The sequence below is a fragment of the Ursus arctos genome, unplaced genomic scaffold (assembly GCF_023065955.2).
Source record: "Ursus arctos isolate Adak ecotype North America unplaced genomic scaffold, UrsArc2.0 scaffold_16, whole genome shotgun sequence".
Classification (NCBI taxonomy): Eukaryota; Metazoa; Chordata; class Mammalia; order Carnivora; family Ursidae; genus Ursus; species Ursus arctos.
Genome location: NW_026622830.1, coordinates 51,226,677 through 51,247,183, shown reverse-complemented (window position 1 = coordinate 51,247,183; position 20,507 = coordinate 51,226,677). Strand labels below are relative to the sequence as shown.

General features: G+C 44.0%; 1 protein-coding gene across 1 annotated transcript in view; it reads left to right on the top strand.

Moving 5' to 3' along the window:
• LOC125281381 (dual oxidase 1-like) overlaps positions 1 to 20,507 on the top strand; it is a 273,276-nt gene that overhangs the window by 79,447 nt on the left and 173,322 nt on the right. The window contains 2 exon segments of the mRNA XM_057313038.1: positions 17,877 to 17,980; positions 19,156 to 19,230. Of these exon segments, the coding sequence (XP_057169021.1) occupies positions 17,877 to 17,980; positions 19,156 to 19,230 (179 nt within the window).

Sequence of the window (20,507 nt, the reverse complement as noted above, 5' to 3'; positions counted from 1 at the left end):
ATTCCTACAGTCCGAAGGGTTTTAATCAGGAAAGGATGTTGTATTTTGTCAAATGCTTTTTCTGCATCAATTGAGAGGCTCATATGGTTCTTGACTCTTTTCTTGCTGATATGATCTATCACACTGATCGATTTGCGAATGTTGAACCACGCTTGCATCCCAGGGATGAATCCCACTTGGTCTTGATGGATAATCCTTTTAATGAACTGTTGCCTCCTATTAGCTAGGTAGGATCTTGTTGAGAATTTTGGCGTCCAAATTCATCAGGGATATCGGTCTGTAATTCTCCTTTTTGATGGGGTCTTTGCCTGGTTGGGGGATCAAGGTAATTCTGGCCTCATAGAATGACTTTGGTAGTTTTCCTTCTATTTCTATATTTTGAAACAGCTTCAGGAGAGTAGGTATTATTTCTTATTTGAATGTTTGGTAGAATTCCCTGGGGATCCGTCAGGCCCTGGACTCATGTTTTTGGGGAGGTTTTTGATCACTGCCTCAATCTCTTCATAATTAATCGGTCTGTTTAAGTAACCAGTTTCTTCCTGTTTCAGTCTTGGTTGTTTATAGGTTTCCAGGAAGGCATCCATTTCTCCCAGGTTGTTTAATTTATTGGCATAAAGCTGTTGATAAAAAGTTTCTAATGATCCTTCCTATTTCATTGGTGTAGGTTGTGATCTCTCCCTTTTCATTCATAATTTTATTAATTTGGGTCCTTTCTCTATTCTTTTGAATAAGTCTGGCCAGCGGCTTGTCGATCTTGTTGATTCAAAGAACCAGCTTCTAGTTCTGTTGATCTGCTCTGCTGTGCTCCTGGTTTCTAATTCATTGATCTCTGCTCTAATCTTGATCACCTGCCTTCTTGTGCGTGGGTTAGACCTGTTCCAGTTCCAGCTTCTTGAGGTGTGAATATAAAAACTGCATTTTAGATTTTTCTATTCTTTTGAGTGAGGCTTGGATGGCTGTGTATTTCCCCCTTAGGACCACCTTTGCAGTGTCCCATAGGTTTTGGACCGATATGTTTTCATTGTCGTTGGTCTCCATAAATTGCTTAAATTGATTTTTAATTTCCTGGTTTACCCAATCATTCCTGAGCAGGATGCTTCTTAGTTTCCAAGTGTTTGAGTTTCTTCCAAATTTTTCCTTGTGATTGAGTTCCATTCTCAAAGCATTGCGGTGTGAGAATATGCAGGGAATAATCTCAGTCTTTTGGTATCGGTTGAGACCTGTTTTGTGACCCAGTATGTGATCTATTCTGGAGAACGTTCCCTGTGCATTCGAAAAGAATGAGTATTCTGTTGTTCTGGGGTGTAGTGTTCTGTATATATCTATGAGGTCCATCTGGTCCATCTGGTCCGTTCAAAGTTCTTGGTTCTTTGTTGATTTTCTGCTTAGGTGATCTGTCTATTGCTGAGAGAGGAGTGTTGAGGTTCCCTACTATTAACGTATTATTATCTATATCTTCCCTACTATTAACGTATTATTATCTATATGTCTCTTTATTCTGGTTAAGAGTTGGCTTGTGTATCTAGCTGCTTCCCTGTTGGGAGCATAGATATTTATAATTGTCATATCCACTTGTTGGATACATCCTTTAAGAATAATATAGTGTCCTTCTGTATCTCTACCTACCGTCTTTAGTTTAAAATCTAATCTGTCAAGGTACAACACCCAGTGATGACAAAAATACTCAACAAAGTAAGATTAGAGGGCACGTACCCCAAAATAATAACAGTAACCATATATCTAAAACACACAGCTAACGTCATACTCAATGGTGAAAAACCAAAAGTTTTGCTTCTAAGATCAGAACGAAGACAAGGATGTGCACTCCCAGCACTTTTGTTTAATATAGTACTGCAAGTCCTGACCTCAGCAGTCAGACCAGGAAAAGAAAGAAAAGGCATCTAAATTGGTAAGGGAGAAGTAAAACTGTCACTATTCGTGTATAGCACGATAGCACGATACTATATCTAGAAAACTCTAAGGACCCTACCAAAAAAAAAAAGTCACTAGAACTCATAAGTTCAGTAAAATTACAAGATGCAAAGTTAATACACAGATCTGTTCCATCTCTATGCACTACGAATGAAATAGCAGAAAGAGAAATTGAGAAAGAAATCCCATTTACAACTGCACCAACGATTAAACACACACACACACACACACACACACACACACACACACACACACACTTGGGAATAAATTTAATGAAAGAGGCTTTAAGACCGGGACTCTGAAAACTATAAATACACTGATTTAAAGTCATGACACACACACAGAAAGTAAAGACATTCGATGTTTGTCGATTGGAAGAATTAATATTCTTAAAATGTCCATACTATCTAATCCACAGATTTAAGGCAATCCCTATCAAACACCAACAGCATTTTCCACCGAACCAGAACAGACCTAGAATCTGTATGGAATCGCAAAAAATCCTAAATATCCTGGAACATGGCTGGAAGTATCACAATTCCAAACTTTAATTTACGGTACAAACATGTCGTAATCAAAACAGTATGGTACTGGCACAAAAATAGACACACAGAGCGATAGGACAGAATAGGAAGCTCAGAAATAATTCCACAACTATATGGTCAATTAATCTTCAACAAAGGCCACAAAAGTATACAGTGGGGAAAATAAAGCCGCTTCAGCAGATGATCTTGGGGAAACTGGACAGCAACGTGCAGAAGAATGAAACTGGACCACTTTTTTTCCACCATAGACAAAAATTAACTCAAAAAGCTTAAGGACCTAAATATGAGACCTGAAACCATAAAAATTTTAGAAGAGAGCACAGATAATTTCTCTGACATCAGCTGTAACAACACTTTTCTAGATATGTGTATATGATCCTTTTAGTGTATTACTGAATTTGGTTTGCTAATATTTTGTTGAGGATTTTTGTAAGTGTATATTAGGAATATTGGCCTGTAATGTTTTTCTTGCAGAATCCTTGTCTGGATCAGGTATCAGAAGAATTCCAGTTTTATAAAATGAGTTTGGAAGAATTCCCTCCTCCTTTATTTTTTGGAAGAATTTGAGTATTAATTCCTTTTTGAATATTTTGTAGAATTCACCTGTGAAACCATCTAGTCCTGGAGTTTTGTTTTTTGGAGGTTTTCAATTACTGATTCAACCTGCTTACTAATAATCTGTTCAGATTTTCCATTTCATCAGGATTCAGTCTTAGCAAGTTGTATGTTTCTGGGAGTTTTATCAATTTCCCTTAGATTGTCCAATTTTTTGTATATAATTGTTCAGAGTAGTTTCTTATGATCTTTGGCATTTCTCTGGTATCACTCTTTCATTTTTTATATGAGTTCTGTCTCTCCCTCTCTCTCTCTCCTTGTTTTTGGGGGTGGGGGAAATCTAGGTAAAGGCTTGTCAATTTTATTTTCAGAGAATCAGTTCTTAGTTTCGTTGGTATACTCCATTATCCTTTTAGTCCCGCTTCATTTTTCCCTGCTCTAATCTTTGTTATTTCTTTCCTTCTAATAACTTTGGCCTGATGTGTTCTCTTTCCAGTGCCTTAAGGGGTAAAGTTAGGTTGTTTGTTTGAGACTCATCTAGTTTCTTGAGGTTTCATTTATTACTAGGCATATGTGGTGTTTTAAATCCATTTATGAAACAGAAATGAACACTACATTCAGTCATAAATTAAAACAAAACCTAAATATCTTTTGGGGCGCCTGGGTGGCACAGCGGTTAAGCATCTGCCTTTGGCTCAGGGCGTGATCCCGGCGTTATGGGATCGAGCCCCACATCAGGCTCTTCTGCTATGAGCCTGCTTCTTTCTCTCCCACTCCCCCTGCTTGTGTTCCCTCTCTCGCTGGCTGTCTCTATCTCTGTCGAATAAATAAAATAAAATCTTTAAAAAAAAAAAAAACCTAAATATCTTTAGAGTTCAGTAATTCATCTGTTGTGTATAACACTCAGTGCTCATCACAAAACCCAAATATATCATGAGGTTTCATGTGTCCTCACACTTTTCTTTAAGCTTCTAAAGCATATTGTAGAATTTTTTATAAATTGTAAATTTTCCGTATGAGATATGTGAGTTTGCCTGTATTTTTTTAATCCGTTGCTTTTATTGAGTTTATGGAGATGACTATGACTAATTATCCACCCTTGTCTTTGTGCAAACAATGAAAACAATTAAAGCAGTGTTTCTCAAACTTTGGTGTGCATTAGAATTGCCTGGAAGACTTGTTGATGCCAAAGGTAAATCCCACTGGATTCTGATTCAATAGTTCTCTCGAGGGCTAGAGTATTTGCATTTCTGACAAATGTGTAGGTAATGCTGCTGGCTTTGGGGCCATCTTTTTGAGAACTGTGGAATTTGTCGAGCCTCTGGGACCTTAACTATCATCTAATAATTTTTTTTTATTTTTCATACACATCATAAATATACTTTAAACTATATTATAGGCAGCTTGTGTTGAAAACATAGTGCGTTAGTACTGTTAGAATCAGAAAGGCAGTTTCTATCTAACTGAATTCTGACTACGACAAGTAAAGGGTATGGAGTCACAGGGTCAGAAGAGTTAGTGAATAAAGGATATTTGGCTGTGTTCCTGGAATATAGATGCTCCTTCCAAGTGTTCTGTATTATGGTAGCAATTGAAAACAGCAATGTGGGAGCTCTGTGACCTTGGGCTCAAACCGTTTGGATTAAGCTTGGGATTCCTAATATTTCAATGAGGTTGAACTAGAGGACAGCAACTTTCAGCTACAACATGCAGCAGTGTTAACTACAGTGATTGTGTAGCACATGACATTCTCAGGACTTACAGCTGTGGTTTGTACCTTTGATCCCCTTCATTCAGTTTTCCCTCCCGTCACCCCGTGCCTCTGGTAACCATAAATCTGATCTCTTTTTCTATTTGTTTTTCTATTTGTTTTATGTTTTAGGGTCCACATATAAGTGAGATCATCTAGTATTTGTCTTTCTCTGCTGACTTATTTAGTATAATGTCCTCAAGGACCATCCGTGCGGTCTCAAATGACAGGATTTCATTATTTTTATGGCTGAATAGTATTCCATTGGATATACAGACTACATTTTCTTTATCCATTACTCTGTTGATAGATACAGGTTGTTTCCATATCTTGGCTATTGTAAATAATGCTGCTATGAACATGGGGTGGCAATACCTCTTCAACAGGCTAACTTCTTTTTTTTCAACATGTTAATCTCATTTTGTTCAGCTATGTAACCAGAAGTGGAATTGCGGGATCCTTTGGTTATTTTATTTTTAATATTTGAAGAAAGTTCATAGGTTTTTCCATACTGGCTATGCCAATTTACATTCCCACCAACAGTGCACAGGAGTTCCCTTTTTTCTACATCTTCATCAACATTTGTTATCTTTTGTCATTTTGATAATAATTATTCTAACAAGAATGATATCTCGTTGTGGTTTTTGTGGTTTTGATTTGTATCTTCGTAAAGATTAGATGTTGAACACCTTTTTTTTTTTTTTTTAAGATTTTATTTATTTATCTGACAGAGATACAGACAGCCAGCGAGAGAGGGAACACAAGCAGGGGGAGTGGGAGAGGAAGAAGCAGGCTCATAGCAGAGGAGCCTGATGTGGGGCTCGATCCCATAACGCCGGGATCACGCCCTGAGCCGAAGGCAGACGCTTAACCACTGTGCCACCCAGGCGCCCCTGAACACCTTTTTTATGTGCTGGTTGTCCATTTGTCTTCTCTGGAGAAATGTCTATTTAGGTCCTTGGTCCTTTCTTTAGTTGGTTTCTTTTTTCTTTTCTTTATTTTTTTACTTTCTTTCTTTCTGTCTTTCTTTTTTTTACATACAACTGAGTTGTATGAGTTATGAATATATTTTAGGTATTAATTTCTCTTCAGATACATGATTTGCAAATATTTTCCCATTCCATATGTTGCATTTTCATTTTGTTGATTATTTCTTTCACTGTGAGGCTCTTGAGTGTAGTACCACTTTTTTTTTTTTTATTTTGTTGCTCGTGCTTTTGGTGTTATTTTTAAAATATACTTACCAAGACCAATGTCAAGTAGTTTATTCTCTATGTTTTCTTGTAGGAATTTTATGATTTCAGGTCTTCCCTGTAAGTCTTTTATCTATTTTGAGTAAATTTTTGTGGATGATGTAAGATAGGGGTCCAGTTTTGTTCTTTGACATGTGAATATCCACTTCTCCCAGCATCATTTACTGAAGAAGCTGTTTTATTTTTCTCCATTGAGAATGCCTCCCTTCTCAAAAACCGTATGTGTCTGGGTTTATTTCTGGGCTCTCTCTTGTGTTCATTAGTCTATGTGTTTGTTTTTATGCCACTACCGTAAGATTTTGATTTACTATAGCTTTATAATACAGTTGAAATCAGGCAGTGTGATGCCTCCAGCTTTATTCTTCTTTCTAGAGATTGTTTCGGTTATCCAAAGTCTTTCATTGTTTCATTCAAATTTTAGGATTTTTTTTTCTTACTGCAAAAAAAGTCATTGGAATCTTGATAGGAAATTCATTGAGTCTATTGGTGGCTTGGGTAATTAACATTATTTCTTGCAATTCATAAACATGCAATACCATTCAATTCATTGGTGGGTTTCTTTTTTTGTATCTGTCATCAATGTCTTGTTTTCCGTGAAGAGACCTTTCACCTCCATGCTCAAGTTTATTTCTAAGTATTTTGTTGTTTTTCTCCCTAACATAAATGTTCTTTGTATCTTTTCCCTTATATCTTTTTCAGATAGTTTGTTGTTGGTGTATAGGAATGCTACTGCTAGGTGTACATTTATTTTCTATCCTACAACTTTACTGAATTCATTGATTAGACCTAACAGGGTTGTTTTTATAGTCTTTAGGATTTCTATATGTCACCTGCAAATAGAGACAGTTTTAACTTCTCCCTTCCCAATTTTTATGCCTATGATTTCTTTGTCTTGTCTGATGGTTCTGCTAGGACTTCGAGTACTGTATTGAATAGGAGTGTTGACAGTGGGCACCCTTGTTTTGTTCCCCATCTTACATGACAAATTTTCAGTCTTTCACCAATGAGTGTGATGTTTGCCGTAGCTGTGGGTTTGCCGTATGTGGCCTTTATTGTGTTGAGGTACGTTTCTTCACGATCCAATTTGTTGAGGGTTTTTATCATGAATGCATGTTGTACTTTGTCAAATGCATGTCAAATGCTTTTTCTGTATCTATTGAGATATTCATATGATTTTTATCTTTCATTCTGTTAATGTGATGTGTCACACAGTGATTGATTTGCATATGTTGAACCATCCTTGCACCCCCTGGACAAATCCCAGTTGATCGTGGTATATGGTCCTTTAAGATGCTGCTGAATTCAGTCTGTTAATACTTAAAGAGAATTTTTTCATCTATATTCATCGGGGACACCAGTATATAATTTTCTTTTCTTGTAGTCTTTTTATTTGGTTTTGGTATCATGGTGATACTGGCCTCTTAAAATGTGTTTGTGTGTATTCCTCTTATGTTGATATTTTTGGAAGAGTTTAAGTAGTATAGGTGTTAATTCTTCCCTTACGGCAGGTCTAGTAGTGAGGAACTCATTTAGCTTTTCTTTGTTTGGAAAAGTCTTTATCTCTCCTTTATTTCTGAAGGACAGCTTTTCCAAATAAAGCATTCTTGGCTGACAGGTTTTTTTCCAAGTGGAGATGTTTTGACCTGGAAGTTTCATTGAAGAAAGGTGACCGTGATCTTGCTGCCCTAGGCCAGAGTTTTCTGCACAGCCGTATTTCCTCTGACCCTCTAAGGAGGCATGGAAATCTGCCAGGGAACAAAGCCACACAGACAACCTCCTCACGTTAAACCCAACCCCCTGACAAGGGGTGGTGAAAGGCCAACCAGGCAGAGCAGCCTGAACAGCCAAGCAGCAGGCCCCTCCCCCAGAAGACAGACCGGAAGAACAGGTAAGTGACACGCTTATTTCCTACAGGACTGCAAAACTCCACAACATGGGTGAACTTTTACATTAAGTGCATTCATAAAAATGCAAGCTTTGACTCCACTTTTGGGACCTACCCAAAGTAGATTCATAAAGACAGAAAGTAGAATGGTGTTGCCAAGGGCTGGAATGAGGCAGTAATGGTAAGTTTCTGATTCATGGTGTAGAGTTTTAGTTTCACAAGATGAAATGAGATGTGAAGTTGGGTTAGACGGAGGTTGTAGAAAGGGTATTAATGCATTTAATACATTTAAAATGTATTCCATGAACTTAATGTACTTAATGAAATATAAACCTATAAATGGTAGATTTGTAGACGGTAGATGGTAGATTTTTGATTATGTGTATTGTATGTCAATAAAAATATTTTTTCTTTAAAAACTGCAAATACAGAGAAATGAACACAGGACAATTTAGTCTTGCCATTTTGGTGCTGCTATTTTGTCTCACCCATTTTCCTGGAGACAACTTTGATCCAACAAAATGTTCTCATTCTGTGCCCACTTAAAAGCTTAAAATCAGAATTTTCCAAAACATGAAAATTTTTTCAAAACGGTATTTTCAGAGTTAATTTAATAAGACATTTTATTCCTTGATCAATTTTTAAAAATGTAGCACAATTTAAAATTCTATTTTATCTACTTTAACTTTAATTCACTGATTTTAAAAATCAGAATCAATTTTTTATGCAAATGGCTTGGATTTTTTATCCATATCATAGTCTACTGACTGTGGGTTCTGCTGTTTTACATTTTGCTTATGTGTCATTATTTTTACCAAGTCAACTTTCCTGATGCCCATTATGAATATTAAAATATTTTTTGCCCAGTTTTATTGATATAATTGATCACTGTATATAATTGACACACTGTGTATGTGTAAGCTATTATGTGATAAGAACTCTCAGAATTTACTCTCTTAACACCTCTCAAACCATAGAGCGGTATCAACTGCAGTCATCATGTTGTACTGTAAATCCCTGTTATTTATCTTAAAACTGGAAGTTTGTACCTTTTCACCATTCACTCAATCCCTGCCCCCACCCTCCCCTCTGTTTCTTGTTACTTTAATCTGATCTGTTCTTCTGAATTAGTTTTCCGCCTTTTCTTTTCTTTGTTTTAGATTCCACATAAAAGGGGAAAATGTCTATGTATCTATCATCTATATAGTATCTATCTCCCTATATATATCTATACCTACACATATGTAGTGTTTGCCTTTCTCTGTCTCACTTGTTTCACTTGGCATAATGCCTCTAAGTCCAAAACTGTTATCACACTTAGCAGGATTTCCTTTTCTTATGGCTGATTAATATTCCATTATGTAGGTAACACTTCTTTATCCATTCACCACTAATGGGCACTGATGTTTTCCTTGTCTCAGCTATGGTAAATAAAGCTTCTTGCACATGGAAGTGCAGGTATTTCTTAGACATATTCCTTTGTTTTCTATGGAATGTTCCCAGACGTGGAGCTGCTGCACATACCGTGGTTCTGTGTTCAGTGTGTTGAGGACGCTCCATACTGTTTTGCACAGTGCCGGCGCCAGTGCGCATAGGCTCCTTTGCTCCACATCCTCACCAGCATTTGTTGTCTCTTGTCGTTGTTATGACAGCTGCTCCAATTGATGTGATAGGTCATTGCGCTTTGGGCTTGCGCATACCTGCTTATCATTTGTTTATGTTCTCTGGGAAAGTGCCAGAGCACTGAACACTGTCTCTGGGGTCCAGGGGCAAGACCAGTCTCCATTAGACCTTCAGGGTCCTCATTTGGACATACAAGGGTGGGTGCAGAATCACTCTTCTGGCTGAGGTGAGGGTGCTGGAATAGTAAAGAGGACACCATGGGAGTGGACAGAAAAAGGAGAAAAGGGAGGTTTCTGTGGTCCCTTATTCTGCTCTTGGAGCCTGGAGATCCTGCTCCTTTGCCACTCTGACTCTGGAAAGCCACTGCCTTGAGGACACCCAGATAAAAGCACCCCTTTCTTTGGTGGTGTGCCTGCCTGGGGCTGTACCACTAGAGACAGAGAACGTGATGCAGGGTGCTTCCTTGTCCATGGTGCCTCATCAGTTCTGCTGGAGATACTGGAGAAGGAAGAGTCAGGCAGAGGCCATTGTGGTTGTCCCCTTGCCCAGAAACAGCTCGAAACTTTTAGTTGCGCTTCTCCCTACAGTCTAGCTTGTTAAAAGGGGAGGTGGGCTCCAAGATCTTCTCAGTTATTCATTCAGTAACTATACACTAAGCACTCCCCTATGCCAGGTACCTTGGTGGACCCATGAGGAGAGCTGAAAATACCAAGAGCTCCCTGCTTTTAGGGGCTCACAGTCTAGAGATGGACAAAGCACAAACCAAAGACGTGAAAGAAAAGAGCAAGTGCTATATACGACGACTGAAGTATGTAATGAAGGAAGGCTGGGAAGTCATTGGATAGGAAAATATGAAAGGCCTCACTGAGGGTGACATTGCTGAAAACAGATTGACAAAAGGGAGCTAGACCTGCACAAGTCTGTGTGCGGTGTGTCAGAAAGAAGGGACCGCTGTTGCAGACACTCACTAACAGAGCTGGTTTGGCCAGAGGAGGTGAAAAAGGCAGCCCCCGTGGCTGGAGGGACACTAGGAGGAGAGCAGAGGGGAGGGAGGAAGGCAGGGAGAGGTGCTGAGGCCTGGGAGACTGTTACTTATCTATTGTTCCTATGTTACTGCCTTGCCCCAGTAGCCTGAATCTTAAAATGTATATATTTAATTTCTCACAGTTTTTGTGGGTGAGGAGTCCAGGCACAAATAAGCATAGTTCCCCAGGCTCAAGGTGTGGCAGAGGCTGCAGCAGTGACTGAGGCTAGACTGGCAGAGGATTTTCTCCCAAGTTGGCTCACATGATTCGGGAAGCTGTTTGGACTCAGAATCTGAGTTCCTGTGTGTCTTCTGGCCTTGGCACAGGCCAAGTTCTCTGCCATGTGTGCTTCTACACATGGCAGCTCAAAATATCTGTGCTCGATTTTTGGTTCAGAGATCAAGAAGAAAAAGGGAAAGGGAGTGAGACGCAGAACACAAGAAAAGTAACTAGGAAGTTAGAAACTCTTTGCAATTGAAACTTAGACATCACATTTCATCGCATTGGCTGCATCCTATTGGTCAGAAGCCAGTAACTAACCACCTAATGGGTAGAGAGTGATGCCTATACCACAAGTCTGGATCGGTGGGAGCCACTGTGAAGGCTGTTCCGCTCATAGACAAAAATGAGGCAACTGGGGCGCCTGGGTAGCGCAGTCCTTAAGCGTCTGTCTTCGGCTCAGGGCGTGATCCTGGCGTTATGGGATCGAGCCCCACATCAGGCTCCTCCGCTAAGAGCCTGCTTCTTCCTCTCCCACTCCCCCTGCTTGTGTTCCCTCTCTCGCTGGCCGTCTCTCTCTGTCAAATAAATAAATAAAATCTTTTTTAAAAATTTTAAAAAAATGAGGAACTGGGTCTCATTCTAAATATAATGGGAAACAATTGAACAGTTTAACTACAGAGGACAGCAATATCTGCTTGTTCGTTCATTTCCACCCCATCATAGTGCCCACATTTACACAAGGCCAAGTGGGAAAGTGTTCCAATATTACATTGTTGGAACCCAGGCCTCTGTTGAGCGGCCCTCCATGCCAAGTCCCACCCCTTCTTGTAATTCTTCCATCCTGAAAATTGTGCTTCAGATACACAGGGGACCACCCCACCCATGTTACATTATCCACATACACCTGATGATGTCCCAAGAAGTGGATTCTAGCCTGATCCCCACTAAGCAGCTTGGGAAAGTGGGGAATATGTGAGAGACACAATGATTTAGGACTCAGAACTGGGAAAACAAAGAAAAAAGGTCTGAATTCAGTTCTGTCTCCTGAAACCTCAGACCCTGGTTACATTTCCAGAGAGTGGTGGCTATGGCATTTTTGGCTCATAGTGTACAGTTAAGGAGATGACATGGGGGAGAAAAGTAAACAGTTCGTTGCCAAGAGACGGCAGAGGCCAAGGTACTGGAATCTTGAAGAAGCGACCTCACTTCCTTGGTGATAGGCCCCAATTGAACTTAGAACTCTGGTAACCAGGCACATCCATTCAAAGAAAGCCTGCTTTCCAGCTCACTTGACTCGAGACGTTCAAGAGAACAAGATGTTCTGTTGCTGTATTCCTACTTTCAGGGGCTTTGGCCCAGAAAGTCCAGAGAGAAAGACTTTCACATCATTGTAGTCGTCGTCTCAGCCCGCTTTTCCGAGCCCTCTGGACATGTGGCAGGAGACACCAACAGGTAACACAGGGCAGCTCAGAGCAGCCCACTGGAGAGCAGGCAACAACAGTGATCCTACTTCAGCAGGCCCACACCTCTTGCCCCTCACTAAGTGTGTGTGTGTATGTGTATGTGTGTGTAGAGGAGGGGGCAGAGGAAGGATGCCCTTCCTGGGCAGAAGCAAGCTGCCAGGTGTTGGAACCTGGCCCATCTTTCATGTTCACACCCCAGGTCATAGCAGGCAGGATGAGAAGCTGAGTGCTGGGGACCAAGCTCAACCACCTGTATGTTAATCATGAGCCCTAGGGTTTCATCTGGCTTCCTCTTTGTTGGATGTCTTTTCTGCTGCTTCTCTTAGCCTTAACTGGAGAACACGATTTCTAATGGGGGTGGCCCCTTGTGGCAATGTCCCGTGAGGCCACTAATGTCTCTTGGCCCCATATATATGGGGCACTGCATTTTCGGAGCTGCACCCAGGAGATCATTGATGAGCTGGTCTGTGACTTTAACTATTCCAACTCCCTAGACAAGTGTCAGGTGCACCAGACCACCCAGGATCAGTGCTGCCTGAGGTGAGAATGGGAAGAGGGTTCTCCACACCCAGGGCCCCCACACAAATATGGGGACAGACCTAGGGCCCTCCTATAGTGTTTCCACATGAGTGTCCCTCAGGCCCAACCACAAAGTAATCCCAACATCTACACCTCCACCACCAGCTATGGGATAAGGTAGGAAGACTCTTCACATATATGGGAATGGTAGAGAATATAATTAATGTTTTTTTGCAGTTTAGGGGCGTAGGTTATTTTGTTTTGTTGTGTTTTATCTTACTTTTCCCGAAGCCATGAGTGTCTTTGTACTGTTTTTATTATTTTCCCTACTCACCCAGGTATCCTGTGTAGAACCCAGCTCCACTGTCCTTGGAGAACTTGTCTAAGGCCTTATAAATCCTCACACTAAATAGGGTGATTGAACATAAAAGGAATGGTGGGATGAAGTCATTCTATATGTTTCTCTATAACGCGTCATTTCTCAGAGTACATCAAATCATTGTAGGTCCACCAGGTCACAAGCTGTGTCCTTATATGTCTTTTTGGACCTCCGTAAAGGAGGTCGTCAGCCACAGTAATTCAGCCTTTCAAGGCTGGTGGAACTTGACATGATTCAATTCTGTTGCCATTTCAGCAATGCTGCAAGGAACACTTAAGTGTCTTAACAAACTTTTTTTAGCTGCTAGATCTGCCAGAACATAGAACCACAGATTGGGTGGAAGGCCTCTGATGCCTCCTGGCCCAGGTAGCTGGCTCTATCTTTTCAGAGTTCCACCCAGGACATCTTTGATGAGCTGCTCCAAGGGTTCAGCTACTTCATCTCCTTTGACAAGCAGCAGGTGCATCAGGCCACCAACAACATCCAGTGCTGGTCTGGGGTGAGAATGGGTCCAAATTCATGTCCTATCTCAGGACCCACAGATGATCAGGGCAAGGCCAGAACCCACACTAGAAACAATTGGCTCCCCTGTGGCCTGCCAAGAAAGGTGGTTTCCCCTGAACCTTTCTCCCCATGTCAGGAACAGACCAGGCCTCATCAGCATGGGAGGAATGCCATGCATTCCATGCTCTGGACAGTTCTCAGGCCCAACGTCTATGATCTCAAGCAGCGTTGGAGATGCTAAGCTTCTGCTTTCTCCTGTCTGCAGTAGGGATGTTTACCGATGACTTAAAGGCATAGAGTTCTTAATAAAGGCTATTAAAAGAGAGAAATGCTATTGTTGCTCAACTAACAAAATGGGTTAAAGGGAACAATGGTTTATCATTTCACCCCTAAAGCCAATTGCACCTTTAAGCCTAGAGCCCTTTTCTGGGCGGGCCTTCAAGTCCCTTTTCTTGCACAAGTTCCCGAAGCGTTGGGAGTCTCTGGTCTGAACGCCAGACCCTGATCTTCCTGGTGGTTCATGGAGTTGAAGCTGAGTACACTGCGCTCCCCCCCCCCCCCTGTCTTTCTGGTGGGGAAAAAGAATTAATCCTGTCCCTGGACGAGGCCTGCACGATGCTGATGCTCAGAGAAGGCACAGTGGAGCATTTCGTACGCTCCCTGGTACCATTCTTCCCAGATATAAACATATCAAATATCACAATTTTCTGCATAATACCATGTGTTCACTTCACCCCAACAGGTCCTGGGCCAGCAGTTCAACAGGTGAATGCCCACCCCAGGCACAGCACAGGAGTGAGACTCCCACCTACTAGCTGTAGGTCTTGGGAATGTCACTGTACCTCTCTGAGCTTCACTTTCCTCTTCTGAAAAATGGGGTGGTAAGAGGCTGAATCTCATAGGGTTACTGTAGGAAATCATGGGAGAAAACACGGCACGGGCTTATCTGGGGCCTGGCTCTGTAGAAAAGGCTGCTGAACATGCTGGGCATCTTCATGTTTAGTAGTTCTCGCTCTCCAGTGAAGAAGCTCTCAACCTCAACCCTCACAGGCCTGTGGCCCTTCTGGGTTTACAAAAGCAAATGGAAAGCTCATAGTTTTCCTGTTTGCAAAGGACTTCTGAGATTCCATCTAGTTGGTCCTGGCACTGGTCCTTTATGTGACCAGATTAGGGAGTCACTGGGGGCAGGCAGAGCTGCCCAAGGTCCACTCAGTATTTGGAAAGTACTGGTTAGGAGTCATTCATTCAATAATATGTATTAGGCATGTAGTAATGCAGGCACTTTCCAGTCACTAAGATAACTCAGTCGACAAAGTAGATACAATGTCTGGGTCTCAATTTTAGTCAGAGGGTCAGATAGTCACTCTACACATCATAAGCACCCATGTCCATAGTTCATTAGATGTGACATCTTCATGGCCTACTCTAGGTGTGAATAGATCCACCCGTGTTTGTACCATTATGATGGACTATAACAAGTAAAAACACGGTCTTTGGGTCCAGAAGGAAAGACTGCTGCCTCCACAGAGCAGGGTGGGAGATACAGGGGTTGTGGCTGGGGAGGGACTTTCAGAGCCATAGATCTCACAGATCTCTTGGTTTCCATGGGAGGGCTGAATTTGGGGGGCTTCCTGAAGAAGCAAATGAGTCAAAAAGAGCTATGGATGGGCCTTCAAGCCCTCTGGGAAGCAGAGCACAATCTGGGCTGAGCTGGTGCCTAAAACATCCACCCCTTTGATGGTCTCATCTTGCTCTGCCTGCCCCTTTCCGTATCCACCTCTGCTGACCACAACTGGGGCCAATAATAGAAGCTGTGGTGAGCAGACCACTCACAAATCTGCCTCAAACTTAAGCCCTGATACTGGTCTGCATGGAAGACGGAGTAGACTAGACCTATGGCCGTGAAGAGTGTAAGTGGAAAAACCACTCATTCAGGTTTTCTGGATGAGCAAACCACTGCAAAGACAGCTACAGAGGGGTTGGAAGTGGCCTGGGGCCATCTTCTGGGACCCACACAGAAAGAACGGTGCTGTGGGAGTAGCATGTGGAATGAAAGGCCAGGCCTCTGACTGTGCTCCACATATGACTTGAGGTAAAGCGGGGGGGGGGGGCTCTGTACATCTGAAGTGCCATGACTGGGACCTGAAAAACCATGCCCCCATTCTCCTGCTGCAGCGGGAAATTCTGGAGCCTGTAGAGGCAGAGGGTAAGGGAGATTGCAGTTTGGGAAGGCTATCTGGAATGGGGCTCATGGATTGGAAATTCATTGGATATATTTTTTTAATATTTTCTTATTATGTTATGTTAGTCGCCATACAGTACATCCCAAGTTTTTGATGTAAAGTTCCATGATTCATTACTTGCGTATAACACCCAGTGCACCATGCAATACGTGCCCTCCTTAAGGCCATGGTATATGTCCTGTTTTTGGAAAGGCACATGGAAAGTCAGTTATGTGGATGAACCTTTCTCTTTAACCTGCTCCAGTGCCAGCTCCAGGGCTCCTTCCAGTTGCAGAGCCAGAAAAAGGGCCTTCTATGGAGCTAGAGGCAACCCCAGCTCTGCATCGACCATCACCTGCAGTGTCAGAGCCAGCCTCCCCTCCATCAGCTGTTGCAGAACTGGAACACATGCTCCCATCATCTCCATGTGTGCCGGGTGCTGAGCTGCAGTCAGCTGGACCATCAGCTTTCCCAGGAATTTTCACTCCAGCTCTGACAATAGACATAGAGCCCACTGTGACCCCAGATGGTTCCTGCTGTGTCACCCCAAAGAACCAGCTGGGTGAGGAGAAGCCTGACCTCCTGGACTTCCCTTCCAGGCTTGTGACAGAGCAACTCACATATATGGATACGGTGAGCAGTTAGGCTCTCAGGGTGGGGCAGGGACAAGCGTTTCTTCTGCTGTAGGCTGCCTCACACCTGCCTTTCCCTGATGTGGACTCCTATGGTCTGGGACCAAATCTCAGCTCCACCACTTCCCAACCCTGTCAACCCATCAAGGTGCTTAGCCCCAAGCTTTCACTGTCCAGCTGCGGACTGTAGCGAGAGACCCTGATAAGCACTGATACGGAGGTACTAGGGAGAAGAAATGAGCCAGAATGGAGAGACCAATGGGCAGGCCCTGGTCCCGTGGGTGGAGGAGGGCAGCTCTCTGTGTTCAGTCAAGTCCATGGGTCGCCCACCCACTTGTTTTGGAGGCTGAGTACCCTCATCAATTACTAGGTATCTGATGTGTACTTAAGTGCAGGGCAGATAGATAAACCTGTGGTTGTAGCTATCATGTGAGAATGTGTATCTGAGAGGGGAATAGAACCAGAGGGATGAATAGTTGGAGGGGAAGAGTCCCCCTTGGGAGGAGCCACCTTGAACAGCAGCGTGGAGCTTGGAGTTTGTGAGGATGATCAGGATGCAAATGCCCTCCTTCCTTCCCTCGTCTCTATTTGCTCCTGGGCCATCCTGTCCTGGGCCCCTCAGTGAAAAAGAATGGAGTGACATCCAGGGACTCCAACCAGGCTCAGGGCACATTCTCAGCTTTCTGAGCTCTAGCTCTGACCTGTGACCCCTATCTAGGACACTACTCTTGCATGTGAAATAGCTGGGTGAACAAACCTCCCCCTGTTCTCTAGGAGCTGTTCAAGAAGCTGCTGCCCCATCAGTGCCTGGGCTCCGTCTGGTCCAAGCGCAATAAGCCTGGCAGTGAGCACCTGGCACCCACAGTCCGGGCCACTGTCGCCCAGTTCAACGGTGTGGCCAAGTGTGTCATCACTACCTGCCTTGGCAACCCAAGCATGACAGCCCGGGACAGGGCCATGGTGGTGGAGCACTGGATCAAGGTGGCCAAGGTATGCAACGGGAAGCCCAGCTGAGGTGATCTCCTGCGTCTCGGGCACTGCTCTTCCCTTGATCAGGTCTCAGGGTGGAAGGCCCTGGTCTTTGCCCTAGGGACTGTGCAGTCCCTAGGCTCTTCCTTCCAGAGGCTGACTGTGACTTGCATGGCCCAATGTTGGGATGCTCTGTTCCTCCTTGACTTCTTCCTTGGAGTGAGGTAAAATCCTTTGTCTCTCAGCATTGGGACTCTTTGGGCCTTATATGTGCCCTTCGGCAGGTCCCTGGACATCTGCTTCATCCAGGAGGAGTGATTTAAACTGAGGGTGACTGAAGCTCTAGAGAAAATCAGCCTCCACTACCCACGTGACAGCTCATTCTCTTCCCTCCCCAGGCCTGTCAAATCCTGCAGAACTACTACTCCCTGAATGCCATCGTCTCGGCTCTGCAGACTGTCTCAATATACCACCCCAAGAAGACATGGGAGAACGTTTCCAGGTGAGACGGTCTCTCTGCATGGACGGACCAGGATGGATGAGGGATCTCCCAGAGGCCTGTCCTCTTCCCCCTCAGCCAGCTTGGACCTCCTGGGAAGCAGCAATCCCTGACTACAGGACCTGGGCTGGCAGGCGGGTCTCTCAGCCTCCCTGGAGAATAGGCCACCATGTCTCCTGCTTTAGAAATCAGTTTTCCTAAATGTTCCCCCACAAGGCTGAGCTGAATAAATATTTTCATGTGTTTACAACCACTAAACTCTGCCCAATTGAAACCAAAATTGACCAAAACAGAGCTGCTCAATTAATATGGGAATGGAGTCATAGGATGACCTACATCAGAGCTCTCTCCCATGTCCTACAAAGACCTTAGTGCTCAGAGGAACCCAGAGAAAACTGTTATCCAGGCAATTTGACACTTTGGGGTTCTCAAATAAAAGGGACTTGCACTCAATCCTGCCACATTAGTCCTCCAATCGTCCTGCCTCCTTTCCCTCTATTCAGGAAGTGCTTTCAAAACTTTAAAAAGCTGGGCACTGAAGACAACCCACAGAGCAGGAAACTAGTCATCAAGGTAGCATGGAAGGTGCAGGTCTGGAAAGAGAAGAAGGGTGTGAGGGAACAGGGTCCTGCATGGATGAAATAGGGAATGGCCTGAAGCATTCCTTGGAGAGGGGAAGCCTTTGGCATGAATGTGGTGACAGGCTGGGGTGAAGATTCCATTGGGGGTGGAACAACCAGGTGCTGCTCAACCAGATTCGCTAGCCTAGACACCCTGTCTCTCTATGTTAACAGCTAGTCCAGATGGACACCTGTACAAACCTTGAAAGCCCAGAGGACAGGGCTCTGCTCAGTGAAGGGGTTGGGATGGGTTGAGGGCCACAACAATAATGATAGTAATACGATACTGAGTCCTCAGGAGACGATGGGAGGTAGGTAGAATTCTCACTTTTCCTGATGAGAAAACAGGCTCAGGGAGGCCAGGCTGCAAGCTCAGGGTCACACATGGAGAATGTTGGAGCTGAGATTTTTCTAGAATCACTCATGGCATGCTTAAGGATAATGTTTATCAGTTATCAGCGGACTTAAGTCAGATGTCTAGGGTCTGAATTAAAAGATGGTGGGGGCAAGTGGACTGAGGGTGTTACGGTCTCAAGGATCTTGTCCTTGGCCCTACAGGAGCAACCATCTAATAAATCTGCCACCCTGGTGATGGCCCTCCAGAGAGCCCAGAAGAAGAGGCTGCAGAAGAAGGTGAGTGTGCCTGAGGCCCAGGGCCTCCAAAGTCAGAGGAGAGGGGCTTCTCCCTGAGGGCTGGAAGCCTCCAAATCAGTACAGTTGGGACTTCAACTCCAGCTCCACTTCCTGTTGCTTCTAAAATTCTTGTTTCAAAGTGACCAGCAGGAGGGTCTAGAAAGCTGGATCCAGAATGTGTTTCGGGATGGGGAGGAGCCCAGGACTATATACCCTGTGATTTTCTAAAAGCAGGCCCTGGAGGTGATTAGAAAGAGTATGATGTACTTGGAGGGTGAGGGGAAAGGGAATTGAGGGGAGACTGCTAAGGGTCCTAGGCTGCTCCATGTGGGAAACTGGGGTGGGCCAGGAGGCTGCAGCATTTTCAGGGGAGGGTCCCCATGGGCATCAGAGAGCAGGGACTCATCCCAACCCTACCGCTCATGACACAGGGTGTTGTCCCCTAACTTGGCACTTTCCTCACTGAATTGGTGATGCTGGATATTGCAATGGAGGACTATCTGGAGGTGGGTGAGCCTGAGGATTGTGGGGGAGGGACCAGAATCCGGAGGTTTGGGAGCAGAGCGCCCCTGTACTGAGCCCTGAGCTCTCAGGACTCGGCAAACCTCCCCTCATGACAGCCTCACAGTTGCCCTTGTGAGCTGGGGTCTCTTGCCCATCTCAGTGATAAGTGAAGGGACGCTGCACTTAGGACACGGCTCCCGGTGCCGAAGACTGGTGAAGCAGCAGAGCTTCCTGAAGGCAAAGCTGCGTGAAGTCTGTCTGACTGGACCTCAGCCTCCCCTGGTGAGGTTGCCCGTGGGGGGAGAATGAAGTCAGGACCCTCCACATCAGCAAGCACCTCAGTAGCCGCAGCAGCCCCTTCCTGCCTGAGGCTTCGGCCTCCCCTACTGTCTTCCGAGAGGGTAGTGCTACAGGGTCCCGATCTGTAGCCAGTCCATCTGCCCCGTGTCCTTTCTCTGGACCCCAGAGCCTTGCCTAGATCCCAGTCCCATTATCAGTGTTTGCAGAGCCCACAAATGTGTCTTGGCCTTAGCGCAGCATTAGAAGGTGTGGGTGTAAGGTGCTAGTAATAACCAGGGGGCTCCTTCTGATGGACTTTGGCTCTCTGCTTTCCAAAGATGTGAGATCAACCACCAGAAAAAGAATAAGGTTGTGTGTCACTTCCTGTAGGAAAGGGTAGGGAGTAGGCCTCAGAGATGTCCCTGGGAAGAACATTGCTTGGCTCCATCCCCTCCGTCTCACGTTTACTGGGATAGTTTGATAATAAAGAAGTG